A 13,280-nucleotide genomic window follows, 5' to 3' on the forward strand; every position below is an offset into this window, starting at 1 on the left:
GAAGAAAAGCTGAAAACACCGGGGCGAAGAAAATAATGTTGAGAAGGGAAAAGAGGATGAAGAAAACAAGACAGAGAGAGAAAAAGAGAGAAAGCGCGAAAGAGTCCAGAAGAGGGAAGGCAAGGGTCTCTGCACTGTGCACACGCAAGAGAGATGCGGCTGCAGCGAATTAACTTTCAGGACACCCCTGACACGTTGGAGCCAATCGGATCTTCATTAAATGGGCCCGGACGCTGGACGAGGGCGGCCCTGGCTAATTACCCTCTCTGCATCTCTGCCCGGCGCCGGCTCTGAAGGGAGGAGCACGGAGCCTCCGGATGCCAAGAATGGGAGAGGGCAGCGCGGGCCTTCCCAGGCTAGAGGCCCCGAGGCTGGGTAGACGAGGCTAGCGGGGAGGGGAGGGGGCATTCTGAAGCTGTGGTGGGTGGAGGTGGGTAAAGAGGAGGGAGGGGCACACTGGAGAGGGCTGCCCAGGGTGAAGGCCCCGGGGGTTAAGGTTAAGGTGTTGGTGGGTCACTGAGAAGGGCCGGCCCTATTAGGACTTAGCACTAGTGTGGGTATGGGAGTCAGTGCATGTGTGGGTGCGAGTGCAACCGTGCATGCCTTGTATGTGTGTGTGTGTGAGTGTGTCTGTGTGTGTGTGAGAGTGTGTGTGTGTGAGAGAGAGAGAGAGAGTTTCTCACCGTGGAGGATGGCCCTGGCGGACGAGCTGGCCTCTGCGGGGGAGGAGCTCTTGGAGCGCGAGCTGAAGGGTGATTGTCTGAATCGCTCGTCCAGAAACGGACTACGAGTAGAATCGCACACACACACATACACAAACCCTCATCAGCCACTTCATATCATCGCAATAGCTATAAACAGGCAATTAGCACAAACAAATGCTTTCTGGGACGATAGACAGTAGCGATATGAAAGTAATGAAGCAAGATTAAGTCAAAACTACTAATAGATGTGTAGTGTAGCAAATACATCAAGATATGTGTGTTTGAAGAGAGAGAGAGAGAGAGTTAGAGGGAGTGAAAGAGAGCGTGAGAGCAAGGCAGAGTGACAGAGAGTGTCTTACCTGCTCATTCCAACCATGTTGCCATCTTTGTGGTCGTTGGCTTTGCTGACTTTTTCTGGAACAAGCAAGAGGACAACGGTACATATTAGCGCCAATGAGAAATCATTAACAACTCATTTGTGGCTTTTATTGAACCATCAAGTGCCTATTCAGGGAAGCATTGATTGCTCAGCGTGTTGGAAGTAGTTCATACTGGCCTACAGTCCTTTTAATGGTCATGCCAGCATGTGAAAAACCCTGGGAGCGAGTCTGGTTGTCCTTCTGGTCTACACATTTTAATTTGTTTTGCCACCGTTGAACAATCACATGACTGTTCTTAAGTGTAGCATTCCTATTTCACTGTCAGTGTGATTACCTTTTCTGTCACCCGGTTGCCAACAAGCTAATTACATATGTATTTTCTTTAAACCCAGGGAAAGATTGTGGTTGTCCTCCCTCAGGCCTGAACGCCACAGTAATGACCTCATCCCCAGCCCAGGCTCCCTGGGTGGCACTCTGCAGCCCCCGCCCCCTGCCCTCCACCCCTCCCTAACACCCCGCTCTGGCGCACGGCTCGCCAAGGACAGAGGTCTCTCTGCCGTTGCCATGGCGATGCCGCACGGGGAGAAATGTAAAAGGGGGGAGGGGGAGAAGGGGTGTGTGTGTGTGTGCAGCCAAGTGGGCTTGAGCCGTCATGTTTGAAAAGGAGTCTAGGGAAGTGTAGAGAGAGAGAGAGGGAGAGAGAGATGGACGGGAGGGATGGAGGGAGGGGGGAGGAACGGGCACTTTGCAGACACGGCTCCCTGCAGGGACTTATGTGAGTGTGTAAACAGGGGGGGGGGGGGGGGTGGGGGGGCAATTGTAGTAGCCATTTTTCTCCCCCCATCATAATTCAAAGGTGCTCCTCTAAGTGAAGTGATCAGAGTCCTACTGGAACTGGACACAAGCCGACTGCGACGACGCCCCCCCCCCCCCTCTCAAAATCGCACACACACACCCTCTTGGGGAAAATGGTTTGTCTTCATCAGGTAGTACAAACAGCTGCCTGCTGCCTCAATGCCATTGTCACAGCCAAATGGGGAGAAACCCAAAGCACCTCACATGTCATACATCGTCCCCTCTTTACCGGCCAGACCACCAGAGCAGAGGGAGGAAGAGATATGTGGGTTTAATGGGCTGGTGTCACACAGGGTCCAAGGTTGATACTTGGATACCCCAGGGTAAGAGAGGGGGGCTAGTGTGTGTGTGTGTGTGTGGGGGGGGGGGGGTAGTACTCTGTACTTGTGCATGCAGTCACAAAACTGCTTGTTTGTGTGTGTCTGGGGAGTACATGTGTGTGTGTGTGTGGGGTCTACCTGACAGTTTGAAGAGTAGCTCGGAGGCCATTTTGACAGAAATGTCCTGGGAGAAGAGGTCTTTCTGGGGGCGCGCCAGACCCTCCGGGAGGCTGGCCATTGGCTCGTTCTTTTCGCACGCCGCTAAAGTGCTGAAGGCCAGCAGGTGAGAGGGCGCCGGGTCGCTGGGCGGGTCCACCTCCATAGGCTCCGCCTTCACCTCCATCTTCTGGTAGTGGGCGTCCTTGTTGCTCTCTGCGGATTGGACGAGAGGACGGTGAGTGGAAGAGGCAGGTCCAACCCTGACGCAATTATCCGTCAAGCTCATTTATTACAAGCGCGTAAACAACACCTGCTGAGGAATTTTAATCTCTCATCAACACTCATTTGGAAATAGATGCAGATAAAGGGTGTGTATACTGAGGCACAGGGCAATGCCATTTTCAAGACAAAACACATTCCAAAAAAAACAGAAGAAGATATTGTTGAGTTATGCTCTAAAACGTGCAATTATAAAACTGAAAGAAGAAGAAGAAGAAAAAAAAAAAAATTCTCTGAGCCATATCAACCATTCTGAGACTTAATCAGTGAGGGACTACAGCGAGGAATTCCAAACACAAGACCAATAAGGGAGAATTCCTCTTTAGAGCTGATGAGAGCCGGTTATCGTCTCAGTGCAGGGTTACAAGGGGAGGAGGGCATGGCCGGGGCAGCCACTGGCTCGGGGGTGGGGTGGGGTGAGAGGGGGGGAGAAGGGGGAGAAGGGGACGTCAGACAGCCGGTGCAGGTTCACTGAAGCAAACAGGAAAGATGTGAAGGACATCAAATATGTAACAGGCTGAAACCCAACTTATTACGGCCCTGTGGGCCCTCGGTGCTGTGAGGCCAAGTGTATCCCCTCTCTGACATATATTTGGTCTCTCTCACACTGGACTGACGGCAGTTCCTGTTTGGAATGTGGAAATGTGTTGAGAGAGTTGATTTACTACACATAAAAAAAAGACATGCCATTCCAAATCTCCAGGAGGGTGTTTTTTTATTTTATTTTTTTATAAAAATCACTAGTCTTGTTTTTTTTACTTTTCTTAAAAAAAAAAGAGAGAAAAAAAGACATTCTAACTCATTCATCAGAGGTCAATTGGCCGGTCCAGGGGACCAGGCTAAAAATAGGCGAGACACAAGATGTTGTGAGGACGTGTGTGGTAACGCTTCGTGACTGGGCCAGCTTGTCATACACAGAGGTGGGTGGAGGAGGTGGGGGCATATGCGGGGGCAGATACTGGGGCCGCTGACATGGCGACTAACGACAGTTATGAGAGGTCGAGAGGAGAGGAAGAGTAGTCCAGCAGAGACAAGAGAGGAGGGAGGGAGGGGAAACAGGGGAGGTGGAAAGACCAAAAGAAGGAGAGAGAGGAGGGAGAGAGGGGGTACTACTAACCCCAGGTTGACCCCACCCCCCCCCACACACCTCCCCCGCCCACACACACTCACCCCTCATTGTGGCACAGCTTCTCTGGGGAGCCTGAGTATGGCGAGTCACCGTTGGGTGAACCCAAACCATATTGTGCGTTCGCTTAAGTGCACGTGCGTGCGTGTGTGTACACTGTAAATACACTGCACTGCTGACAAGAAGTGGTGTGCTCCCAGCAAATGCGGATTTGTGCGGGTGCGTGTGTGTTCGCTGACCGGACGTACTGTACATCTGCGTGCGTGTGTGTGTGTGTGCTGGCTCTTATCCGTGCACACTGTGACTCCAGGTGTCGAGGGTGGCCTGAGTCAGTGAGGGACACTGACAAACACTGGGCCACTAATCTCTTAATCAGGTGCCCAGAGCCTACCATGATCGCTGGGCGAGGGAGAGAAGGAGAAGCGGAGGGGTGGAAGGAGGGTGATGGAGGGGAGGGGGGAGCGGGGGCGCTGCGAGGCCAGGGTCAACCAAGGGACACGCCGTCTAACGCGCGCTCCCGCCTGGGGTTCACCGCCCCTGCCGTCAAGGGCTGGGCGGGCCGCTGAGCCACACACACACACTCATACTCGAGAGATAGAGCGAGGGAGAGGTAGCTGTGGTAAACAAGCTTACGTCACAGAGAGGATTCACAGAGGGGTCATCTGGTCATAGTCACTCAGAAACACAGAATTGCACAAAGACACAACGTTCATAAACACACTCAGAACATTAAACGCATCAAGGTAGTAGGGGGGTCTAAGGGATATTTTTTGTGTGTAAGATTGCACAACCCATTAAAAAACTACCCACAAAAATACATAGACACAAACACACAAACACACATAGAGGTTATGACATTATGTTCTGGTGCCATAAAAAGCAGCACTCATTCAATCCTGCTCCTGCTCCTGTGTATGTGTGTGTGTGTGTGTGTGTGTGTGTGTGTGTGTCAGTCTGTATGTGTCTAATCCCCTCTGGTGCAGGAGCAGTCTCGGCGATGCACCAGCTGCCACTATTCGACAGCATCCGGTCTGGAGGAGTGAGTGACTATGTGTGTGTGTGTGTGTGTGTGCATAAGTATGTGTGCACGTGGGCGAGTGTATCCGTACGCCTCCCTCCAAAACAACAGTACCCCGAACGCATTTCAGACAACATGAATCACGTACTGTGACAGTGATCAAAAACATCCAACTGAAAGCCAGCGGCGTCCTTCCTGTCTTCCTTCCTGTCTTCCTTCCTGTCTTCCTTCCTGTCTTCCTTCCTGTCTTCCTTCCTGTCTTCCTTCCTGTCTTCCTTCCTGTCTTCCGTACGTCCTCAGGCTTTGCTAGCCCCTGACACCGAGACAGAGTGGAAACTGCCGCGTTAGCCGGCTCCTCTGTTTCACCGTCACATATTTGACCCGCCACGTCTATTTCAATCAGGCAGCACAAAGGACAGCCGTGCCGTGTTAGCAGGCTAGACCCTGGCTAGAGGTTGTGCTAGGCTAACGTGCTGGCTACACAAAGACTTACAGCGTGTACACGCGAGAGAGAGAGAGAGACACTTACAAGCCTAGGATTTGACACCAGGCAAGGTCTTCTTTTCTCTCAACACACACACACACTAAATAAAGACACACAAACACAAGAACACATACACAGCTTTTAAAGTGTCAACAGACGGGGAACAGACGAGGGAGTAAGAAAGAGATGCAGTGCTGTACTAAGGTAGGAAAGGTGAAGAAGAAAAAAACGATATAAACGAAAAACAACAAAACGAAAAAGGCAGAGACACCCAAGGGCAAAAAGAGAAAGGAGAGAAAAGGAGGAGGACGAGGGGAAACGAGGAAGCGAGCGAGGAGGAGCTGTAGATGACAACCTTTCCTCCTCCCCTCCTCCACCCCCCACCCTCTCTCACCATCCCCTCTCATCCCACTTTTCACCCTCTCTATCTCCCTCCCTCCCTCCCTCTCCCTCGGTCGACCTGCTTAGACAGGGGTGAAGAGTTCATGAGCTTCAAAGGGGCTGCAGAGTGCAGCCTGCATGTCATCTGGGAGCAGGAGACAGACCAGCCAGGCTGATCCCAGACCAGGCAGAGAACACAAGAAGCTGCAATATGAAAACTGCAGAGTTTCAAGCTGTTCCCAGAAAAGCTCAAAATTAAAGGGGGCGTGCTGCTTACCAGCATTAACACTGATTTTAGACCAGCTATAGATCTGTAGGTGGATATTAGGAATATTCCTATGGGGGCCCAGTAAGGCTGACTTCAGACCAGTTGGCTTTCAATAGCTCTTTCAATCTTCTTAGTCCGATACGGCTGTTGACACTGATTTGAGATCAGTTATTAGAAGCCCTGATCATACGAATGTCTGACGAGGCAGTTTAAAACAGCCTGCAGACAGAACGATATTACTGCTAAAGCTGATCCCAAGTATAGCCGGATTTAAAACCATCAACCCAGAGGCTGGGTTCACAATAGCCGAGATGGCACTAAGAGAGAGAAAAAGAGAGAGCAAGAGAGAGAGAAAAAACAAAGCGAGGGAGTGAGTGTGAAAGAGAGAGAGAGAGTGATAGAGAGAGACAGAATAAGCATGAGATGGAGAGACGAGGACTAGAGAGAGGTCACAGAGTGGGCACTGAGAGGGCATCACTGAGGCCCAGCTGGAGGGGAGGGTTTCAGACAGGGCTAAGATTGAACTTCTGTCATTTTATACATGGGCCCTCCCCTTTAAGGAAGCTCTTCAACGTTAGCACCCTCAACCTAACACCCCATCATTATAAGTAAACTACATTCGTGGATACAAATGATAATTCACCATCGTGAATACTTCTGTATTTGTTTATGTTCATTTTAATGGGAAAGCTCTGCTTGAACAAAGCCTATTGGTGAGTGTGTTTGTGTGTGCGTGTGTATCTCTGCCTGACCCTGCTCACCCACATCCCCTCAGGTCCAACATCACCCACCCCCGCCACGCTGATCACGCGGCCCCTGAACGCCATGTCCAGGCGCTGTGTTTCATTACCGAGATCACAACCTCTGTGGATGGAAGTGAGGATGGGTATGGGCTGCTGTGGCGGGGGGGGGGTGGGGGGGGGGGGGAGACATCGAGGGCCTCTAATACAGACAGCCTTCCTGCAGCCAGACAATGGTGTGACTTCACACCTACGAAGGACGTCGTGGTGGGGTTGGGGGGTGTTGAGTGGGTGGCATTGCTGTCACCCCCCCCCCCCACCCCTTCCTCCGTCCTCACCACACGGTGCTCACCCAGGGTGCCCAAGGCCCCAAGGCCTTACCTCCCCCCATCCAAGCTCCCTAACTACCACCCATGTCCCCGAGCATCGCCCCCATCTGCTTGCTGTGCTTGGCCATGGGCGCTAGGGACCGGTTATCCTAGCGTAATTAGCCCCCAGATGCTAACAGGAAGCTTTCAAAACAGATGCGGGGTGGAGAGGGCTCAGCACAGACTGAAGCCGTTTGGTAAGCAGGAGAGGCAGGGAGGGAAGAATCGAGGAATGACCTAGTTTAGAGGAACGATGCTACACTGCGTCAAGGTGCTACCGTTAGACGGGCTCATCCTACTAGGGTTTATTTTGGTCTGGTTGGTAATTCAATTACATCCCACTTGCTTTCTTGTTGTTATTTTTTGTTTTGTTTTTAATTTTGACATTTTGGGGGGGAGGATGAGGAGAGGAGTTCTGTCTGTAAAATATCGTTTTGCCTCAAATTCATGGTCCAAAAAGGGAGGGAAAAAAGCACCTTTTTAAATTTAATTTTTAAATGTGTTTTTAAAAGCACCCTGACATCGCTGTGGCTCGTCTGCTCTGCCCGGTCGCTCCGTGCCCAACTTGACTTGAGAGGTCAGTGTGGGTATGGATGTGATGTCTATGAGTCCTTGGGTGACCTCAACGAAAAGTAACGCTGGTGCCATGACCTTTCCCTTGGCTGCTTCGCCCCTTCCCCTCCCCCCTTCTCTCTCTCCCTCCTCTCAGGATTGTCAGTCGTCGAGGCTCCGGAAGAATCGTGTCAGGGCCGTCACTCCAGGGCCGTCACTCCAGGCTGCAGGCTCTGATGACAACCTTTGCCGTTACCATGGCGACGGAGAAACAGCCGGTATGTACTGTAGCACATACTGTACAAGAGGTGGGCTGAAAAAGAGCTGAGAGACAACTAAGAGATGACTGACAGCCTCACGTTATAGTCCAGAGGTGGGGGGGAAGACATACAGAGAGAGAAAGAGAGAGAGGTGATGAAACCGAGAACAAAGGCAGCACAGTGGAGGACTCTCTCTCCCTCTCTCCGTTTCACACGTATACCCTCCCCCTCTCCCTCATTTTCACTCTGCCGCACATACTGTACCTACACAGCTCCCTCTCCCTCTCCCTCTCCCTCTCCCTCTCCCTCTCCCTCTCCCTCTCCCTCTCCCTCTCCCTCTCCCTCTCTCTCTCTCTCTCTCTCTCTCTCTCTCTCTCTCTCTCTCTCTCTCTCTCACACACATGGTGAGAGAATGCTACCCAGGGGAGCAGGCAGTGGAACGGCATGTGTATGGAGGTCTTCACAGAGCTCCAGTATGAGTCACTCAGAACAATGGCCGACGGTGTGCAGGGTGTCCGTCAAACACACACCGGCACAAAATGAGGGGGACTGCCCAAGGCATCGCTTTTCTGTTGCTTCAAAAGCACACAAACAAACATCTCTGGGCAGATCCTTTTTCCCTCTTTTTCCCACCAGACACACACATATAGTACCACAGCACATGTGACACATCCGAACAAATACACTCCATAGATGTGACACTCGAGAGAAATGACATACTTGATAAGCCCCCGGGGCCACACACTCCACGGGCACACAGTGGACAAACACCTGCCCAACACTCACACTTGAACTAGGCCTCGCACTTGTCAGTTAGCAGTGGCTAAAATAAGCAGCCGCTTTAAACTTTCATTAGCTCCAGTGACACAGCTGCCATTGCGTAACAGACCAGGAGCCGCATACGGCGGCTATCCAATCAAGACATGGCGTGCCTGATTCAAAGGAATAATGACTTCAAACTGACGTTCAGCCTAGCGCTGGAGGTTGGGATTCAAATACCAAGCTCTGGGTGTACAAGTCAGGTTGGGTGTACAAGTCAGGTTGTGTTCTTGGGGAAAAACAGGAGGTCTGGTCTTTGTTTTAGGGGCACAGTGCCTCAGTGAAATCTGTTTCTCTCCTTCATCGTATCTGTTACAGGAAGCCGGGCGTGGGGGGGAGGGGGGGGAGTGGGAGACGCAGAGTTTTGGGTTCGATGCACCGGTGGACCTGGCTTGGATCGATGGCTTTGTTTTGGACCAGGTCGTTGCAGGGAGGGGGGTGGGGGGCCGAATCGACCCTCAACCCACCTCCCTGCTCAGTCGCAAGGGACAGAAAAATGCCGATGGTGAAAGAGAAGAAAGAAAATTGAGGTTATGGAGAGGAGGGGGGCATGTGCTGTCAGCGGAGGATGCAGAGGCTTTCTGGGTGAAAACATTTCAAAGAAGTGTCACTTTACAAGATGAGCATTTTGTCACTTTTCCAGACCCCTCTATTATAGATGTGCATATAGTGCAACACTGCAATCCCAACACAAAACCAACTTCTTATTAGGTCAGACGTTCCACCCTGATTCAGAAAATGCTTTACATGTCAAGTTTAAGATTTTTACATACAATTAGGTATGATTCTTGTTCAACTTTTGCTATACATAGTTCTGGTTGAAGTAAGTCCGAAATTTTTCAACCCCGTTATTTCTCTGAACCCATCATATCAGAGTCACCGCATCGGAAAAACGGATTAAATCAAAGATTGCGGGGGATTACGAGCTAATAATGATTAAGATGCGTACGCATTGTCAGAACTCAAGAGGTCAAGTCAGGGTGTGTGGAGCTTATTTGAATATTCGTTATTACCCAGGGTCTACCTCACACACACACACACACGCGCGCTCAAACCCTTCCCCCATCCTCACCTGACAGCTTCATCAGCAGCTCCGAGGCCACCTTGACGCTGATGTCCTGGCTCAGCAGGTTGCTCTTGGCCATGGGGCTGCCCTCCCTGGGCTTGAGGGGCCTGGCTCGCTCTGCGGCCCCCAGGGCCCCTGCAGCCCCATCCTGGCAGAACGCTGAGTAGCCTGGCAGGCCGTGGGTCTGGGGGTGTTCCTCTGCCTGAGGCTCCTCCTTCATATGGAACGGAGCCTTCAGGGCCTCTTTCTGATTGGCCGCTGCAGAGGTGAGAGCGAGAGAGAGCGAGAGAGAGAGAGAGCGAGAGAGAGATGAGGATGAAGAAAAAAGAGGGATAGGGAGATAAAGAAAAAGAGAGACAGAGGCAAAGAGATAAGGATGGTTAGCATCTGAGTGTAGCAGAGTTCAACTCGGGTTTGGGTCCATGTGGTTCTTGATTGTTTGAACCCAGCAATAAACCGCTGAGTCACGAGATGTCACACATGGCGTCTATATCCTCCTGCCTTTATAAAGTCTCCAACTCTTAGACTTTACATCTTACAAAAGCACGTGTGCGCACGCATGCACACACACACACACACAGACACAGACCTCTCACACATACACACCCCGGCCATCAACATGTGCTGGGGCAGATAAACGAGGATGAGAGGAGGCGGGGTGGGAGGAGGAGGGAGGAGGAGGGAGGGAGGGAGGGGGTTATTGGACCAGCCTGGGTAGCAGAGCTGTAAAGCTGCTGGGTGCAGGGGAGTCTGGGCCCAGTGAATCCTGGGGCAGTGGAGGCCTCACACAAAGGGGGCCACCTTATGACGAGCCTCTTCCTGCCTTTCTACCTCCCCCCTCTCCCCTCCCTTCCTCCCTTTCTACCTCCCCCCTCTCCCCTCCCTCGATCGGCAGGGCATGGCTCACTACAGGTTTTTCATCCTTTCTGTGTTGCCTCCGCTCCTCTTCTCTCCTACAAAGTCATTTGCCGGAGAAACTGGGCCACATCTAATCCGCCTTAGATGAATAATTAATAATTAGACATGGAGCAACTTCCGATGGCCGCCAAGAAAAGAACAGAGGGGCCAACGCCACTCCCAGCCTCGCTCCCTCTCTCCATCTCTCACACACACGCGAAATAAAATACTCCACCGCACACACACACAGATCCACCCACATGCCTGCTCACCTAAATAGACACACGCATTAAGGAACAAACCCATTGCCATCAGTTCAACACACACACACGGCGTATACAAGACGGAGGCCATCACTCTGAGGCAGGTTGCGGCCCGGCCCCTCCGGCCCCTGCGGAGACCTGCTCCTGTCCTCACCCCTTCCTGTCACACCTTACATCTCGCCCCTGCCCGTGTCATCAATCTGCGCCGGCGCCTGTCCTTGATTAATGACTATCTGCGCCGGAGGTATGAGAGGGCGCGCGGGGGGGGGGGTGGAAAAAGGGGGGTGAGGGGTTACGGGTGGTGGGGGGCAGGGGGGGCAGGGGATAGGTGGGTTTTGACCACCCTGCACGTCGCCGTAGCGCCTAACACCACGCTGAGGTTTTACTCGGAGGGGTGTAGGTGGCAAGGAGAGAGAGGGGTTAGGGGGTGAGCGAGGGGGTGGGGGGGGCCTGATGACCTTCACACTGGGGGGGCAGAAGCTCGGGGTCGCGGAGAGGCTCCAGCTGGAAATGTCACGCCGTTGGGTGTCAGCGGGCTGGCTAAGTATAACCTGGTCAGCACCTGGAAGGACGTCCTCTAATTAGGAGCGTGTTCGGGGCCGTGTTGGATCAGACAGGGACAGCACGCTTGGCCGCGGCGATAAACTCACACACACACACACACATATTTATACACACACACACACACATGTACACATAGTAACCGGTCCAGATATACGGTTCAAAATCGCAGAGGCAGGCATTTGCGTTCACAAAAATCCACATTTAACATGCACACTAACGATATTTTACACCGACACACAAAAACTGCATCTATTTACTCCTCTCTCTCTCACACACTTCCTTCACTACTGTCGGCAAGCGTGTAAAAAACAAACAAAAAAAACAGGGAAGCGCTCTCTCTCTCTCTCTCTCACACACACACACACTGTCCCTCCGTTCCAGTGACCTTTACCATTGTCACTATGAATAGAGTTTTTTTTTCTTTTTTCTACTTCCAATCTACATTGCGGAGTCCACTCAATTATTTAGTGTGTTAATCCGACTGGGCACGTTTTTTTTCTTCAGTTTTTTTTTCTTCTTCTGGCACAGAGTACGGTCCTGAAACCAAAACACTCCACTGGATGGATACAGGCCCAACAGCCTGCCTTGATTGCGTAATCAACCCAATGCGTGAGAGTGCTGCGGGCGGCAGGCAGGGGAGGAGAGAACAGGCATGTCCAGGGGACTGGGCATCGCAACTAGGAGCGTTGTGCGTGTGTGCAGATGATGCCATCCACCCCTGCAGTCTAAGGTGTGTGTCTGTGTGTGTGTGTGTGCGTGTGTGTCTGTGTGTGTGTCTGTGTGCGTGTGTGTCTGTGTGTGTGTGTGTGTGTCTGTGTGCGTGTGTGTGTCTGTGTGTGTGTCTGTGTGTGTCTGTGTGTGTGTGTGTGTGTGTGTGTGTGCGTGTGATGCAGCAGGGCTGTCTGTGGCCCTGGGGTGACTGTGCTATCAGGCTGTCTGTGTTATCACGCCCCGATGACACCTGCCACCAGTCACTGTGGGCTCCTACGAGCGATACTACATGTTCCTCTCTCTCTGTCTCTCTCTCTCTCGCTCCCCCTCACTCTGACTCACTACCCATCTGTATTCCTCTCTCTCTCTCTCTCTCTCTCTCTCTCTCCACACATCCCTCTTCACCTCCCTGTCTCTCTTCACCTCTCACTCGCTCCCTACCTTTGCTCCAGCCACACTCCCTCTCGCTCTCCTCTCTCCTCTCCTCCCTCTCTCTCTCTCTTTTTCTCTCGCCTCATCCGTCTCGCTGCCAGGCACTTGTCCACTCGGCCTCACCTCTCGCTCCGCGGGCCGGGGCTGGCCGTCAGGCAACTTCATTAGCTTGCCACCTCTGTCACGCCAGCCTGCTCCCCTCCTAACAACCTCAGCTCCCCCTTCTCACCAGGGGAAGGAGGAGGAAAACCCCTGAACACAGACAAACGCCAAGCCGCTGGGTTTCCAGCAGGAACGGAAACAACCCAGGGTCAGACGCTCACTGGACAGCAATACGGACGGCTGCATGTAGTGTTTGTGTGTGTGTGTGGGGGGGCACAGAACACATATTTTGGGGGCGGTTTAAGTGAGTAAATTCAGTGAGATGAGATATTAGGCTTCCTAGATGTAAGCAACATACACACACACACACACACACAAACAAACACAGTCCAGGCCCTTATCCCAGGAGAAGACAGATAAAGAAGACAAATCCTGCACAGCAGTCAGACAGACACACACCTCCCACAAGCCCCAGCGTGCCAATTATTCACACCCCGGTCGAGGTCATGCTCGTTGTCCCTGTGTCACCACT

The 13,280-nt window shown here is 52.2% G+C and overlaps 1 protein-coding gene across 5 annotated transcripts in view; it reads right to left on the bottom strand.

Annotated features, from left to right (window-relative positions):
- The window catches only part of znf827 (zinc finger protein 827), a 50,442-nt gene that overhangs the window by 14,072 nt on the left and 23,090 nt on the right, over positions 1-13,280 (bottom strand). For all 5 annotated transcript variants that reach the window (XR_006957923.1, XM_047044404.1, XM_047044402.1 and 2 more), the window contains exons 5-8: positions 9,786-10,037; positions 2,398-2,631; positions 1,064-1,118; positions 684-784 (exon numbers count right to left, since the gene is read on the bottom strand). Coding sequence is in view for 4 of the 5 variants with exons in the window: in XM_047044404.1 (XP_046900360.1) it covers positions 684-784; positions 1,064-1,118; positions 2,398-2,631; positions 9,786-10,037 (642 nt within the window). In the remaining variant the exon portion in view is untranslated. The remainder of the gene's footprint in view (positions 1-683; positions 785-1,063; positions 1,119-2,397; positions 2,632-9,785; positions 10,038-13,280) is intronic.

Source organism: Hypomesus transpacificus, chromosome 22, assembly GCF_021917145.1.
Source record: "Hypomesus transpacificus isolate Combined female chromosome 22, fHypTra1, whole genome shotgun sequence".
In the NCBI taxonomy this organism is placed as follows: Eukaryota; Metazoa; Chordata; class Actinopteri; order Osmeriformes; family Osmeridae; genus Hypomesus; species Hypomesus transpacificus.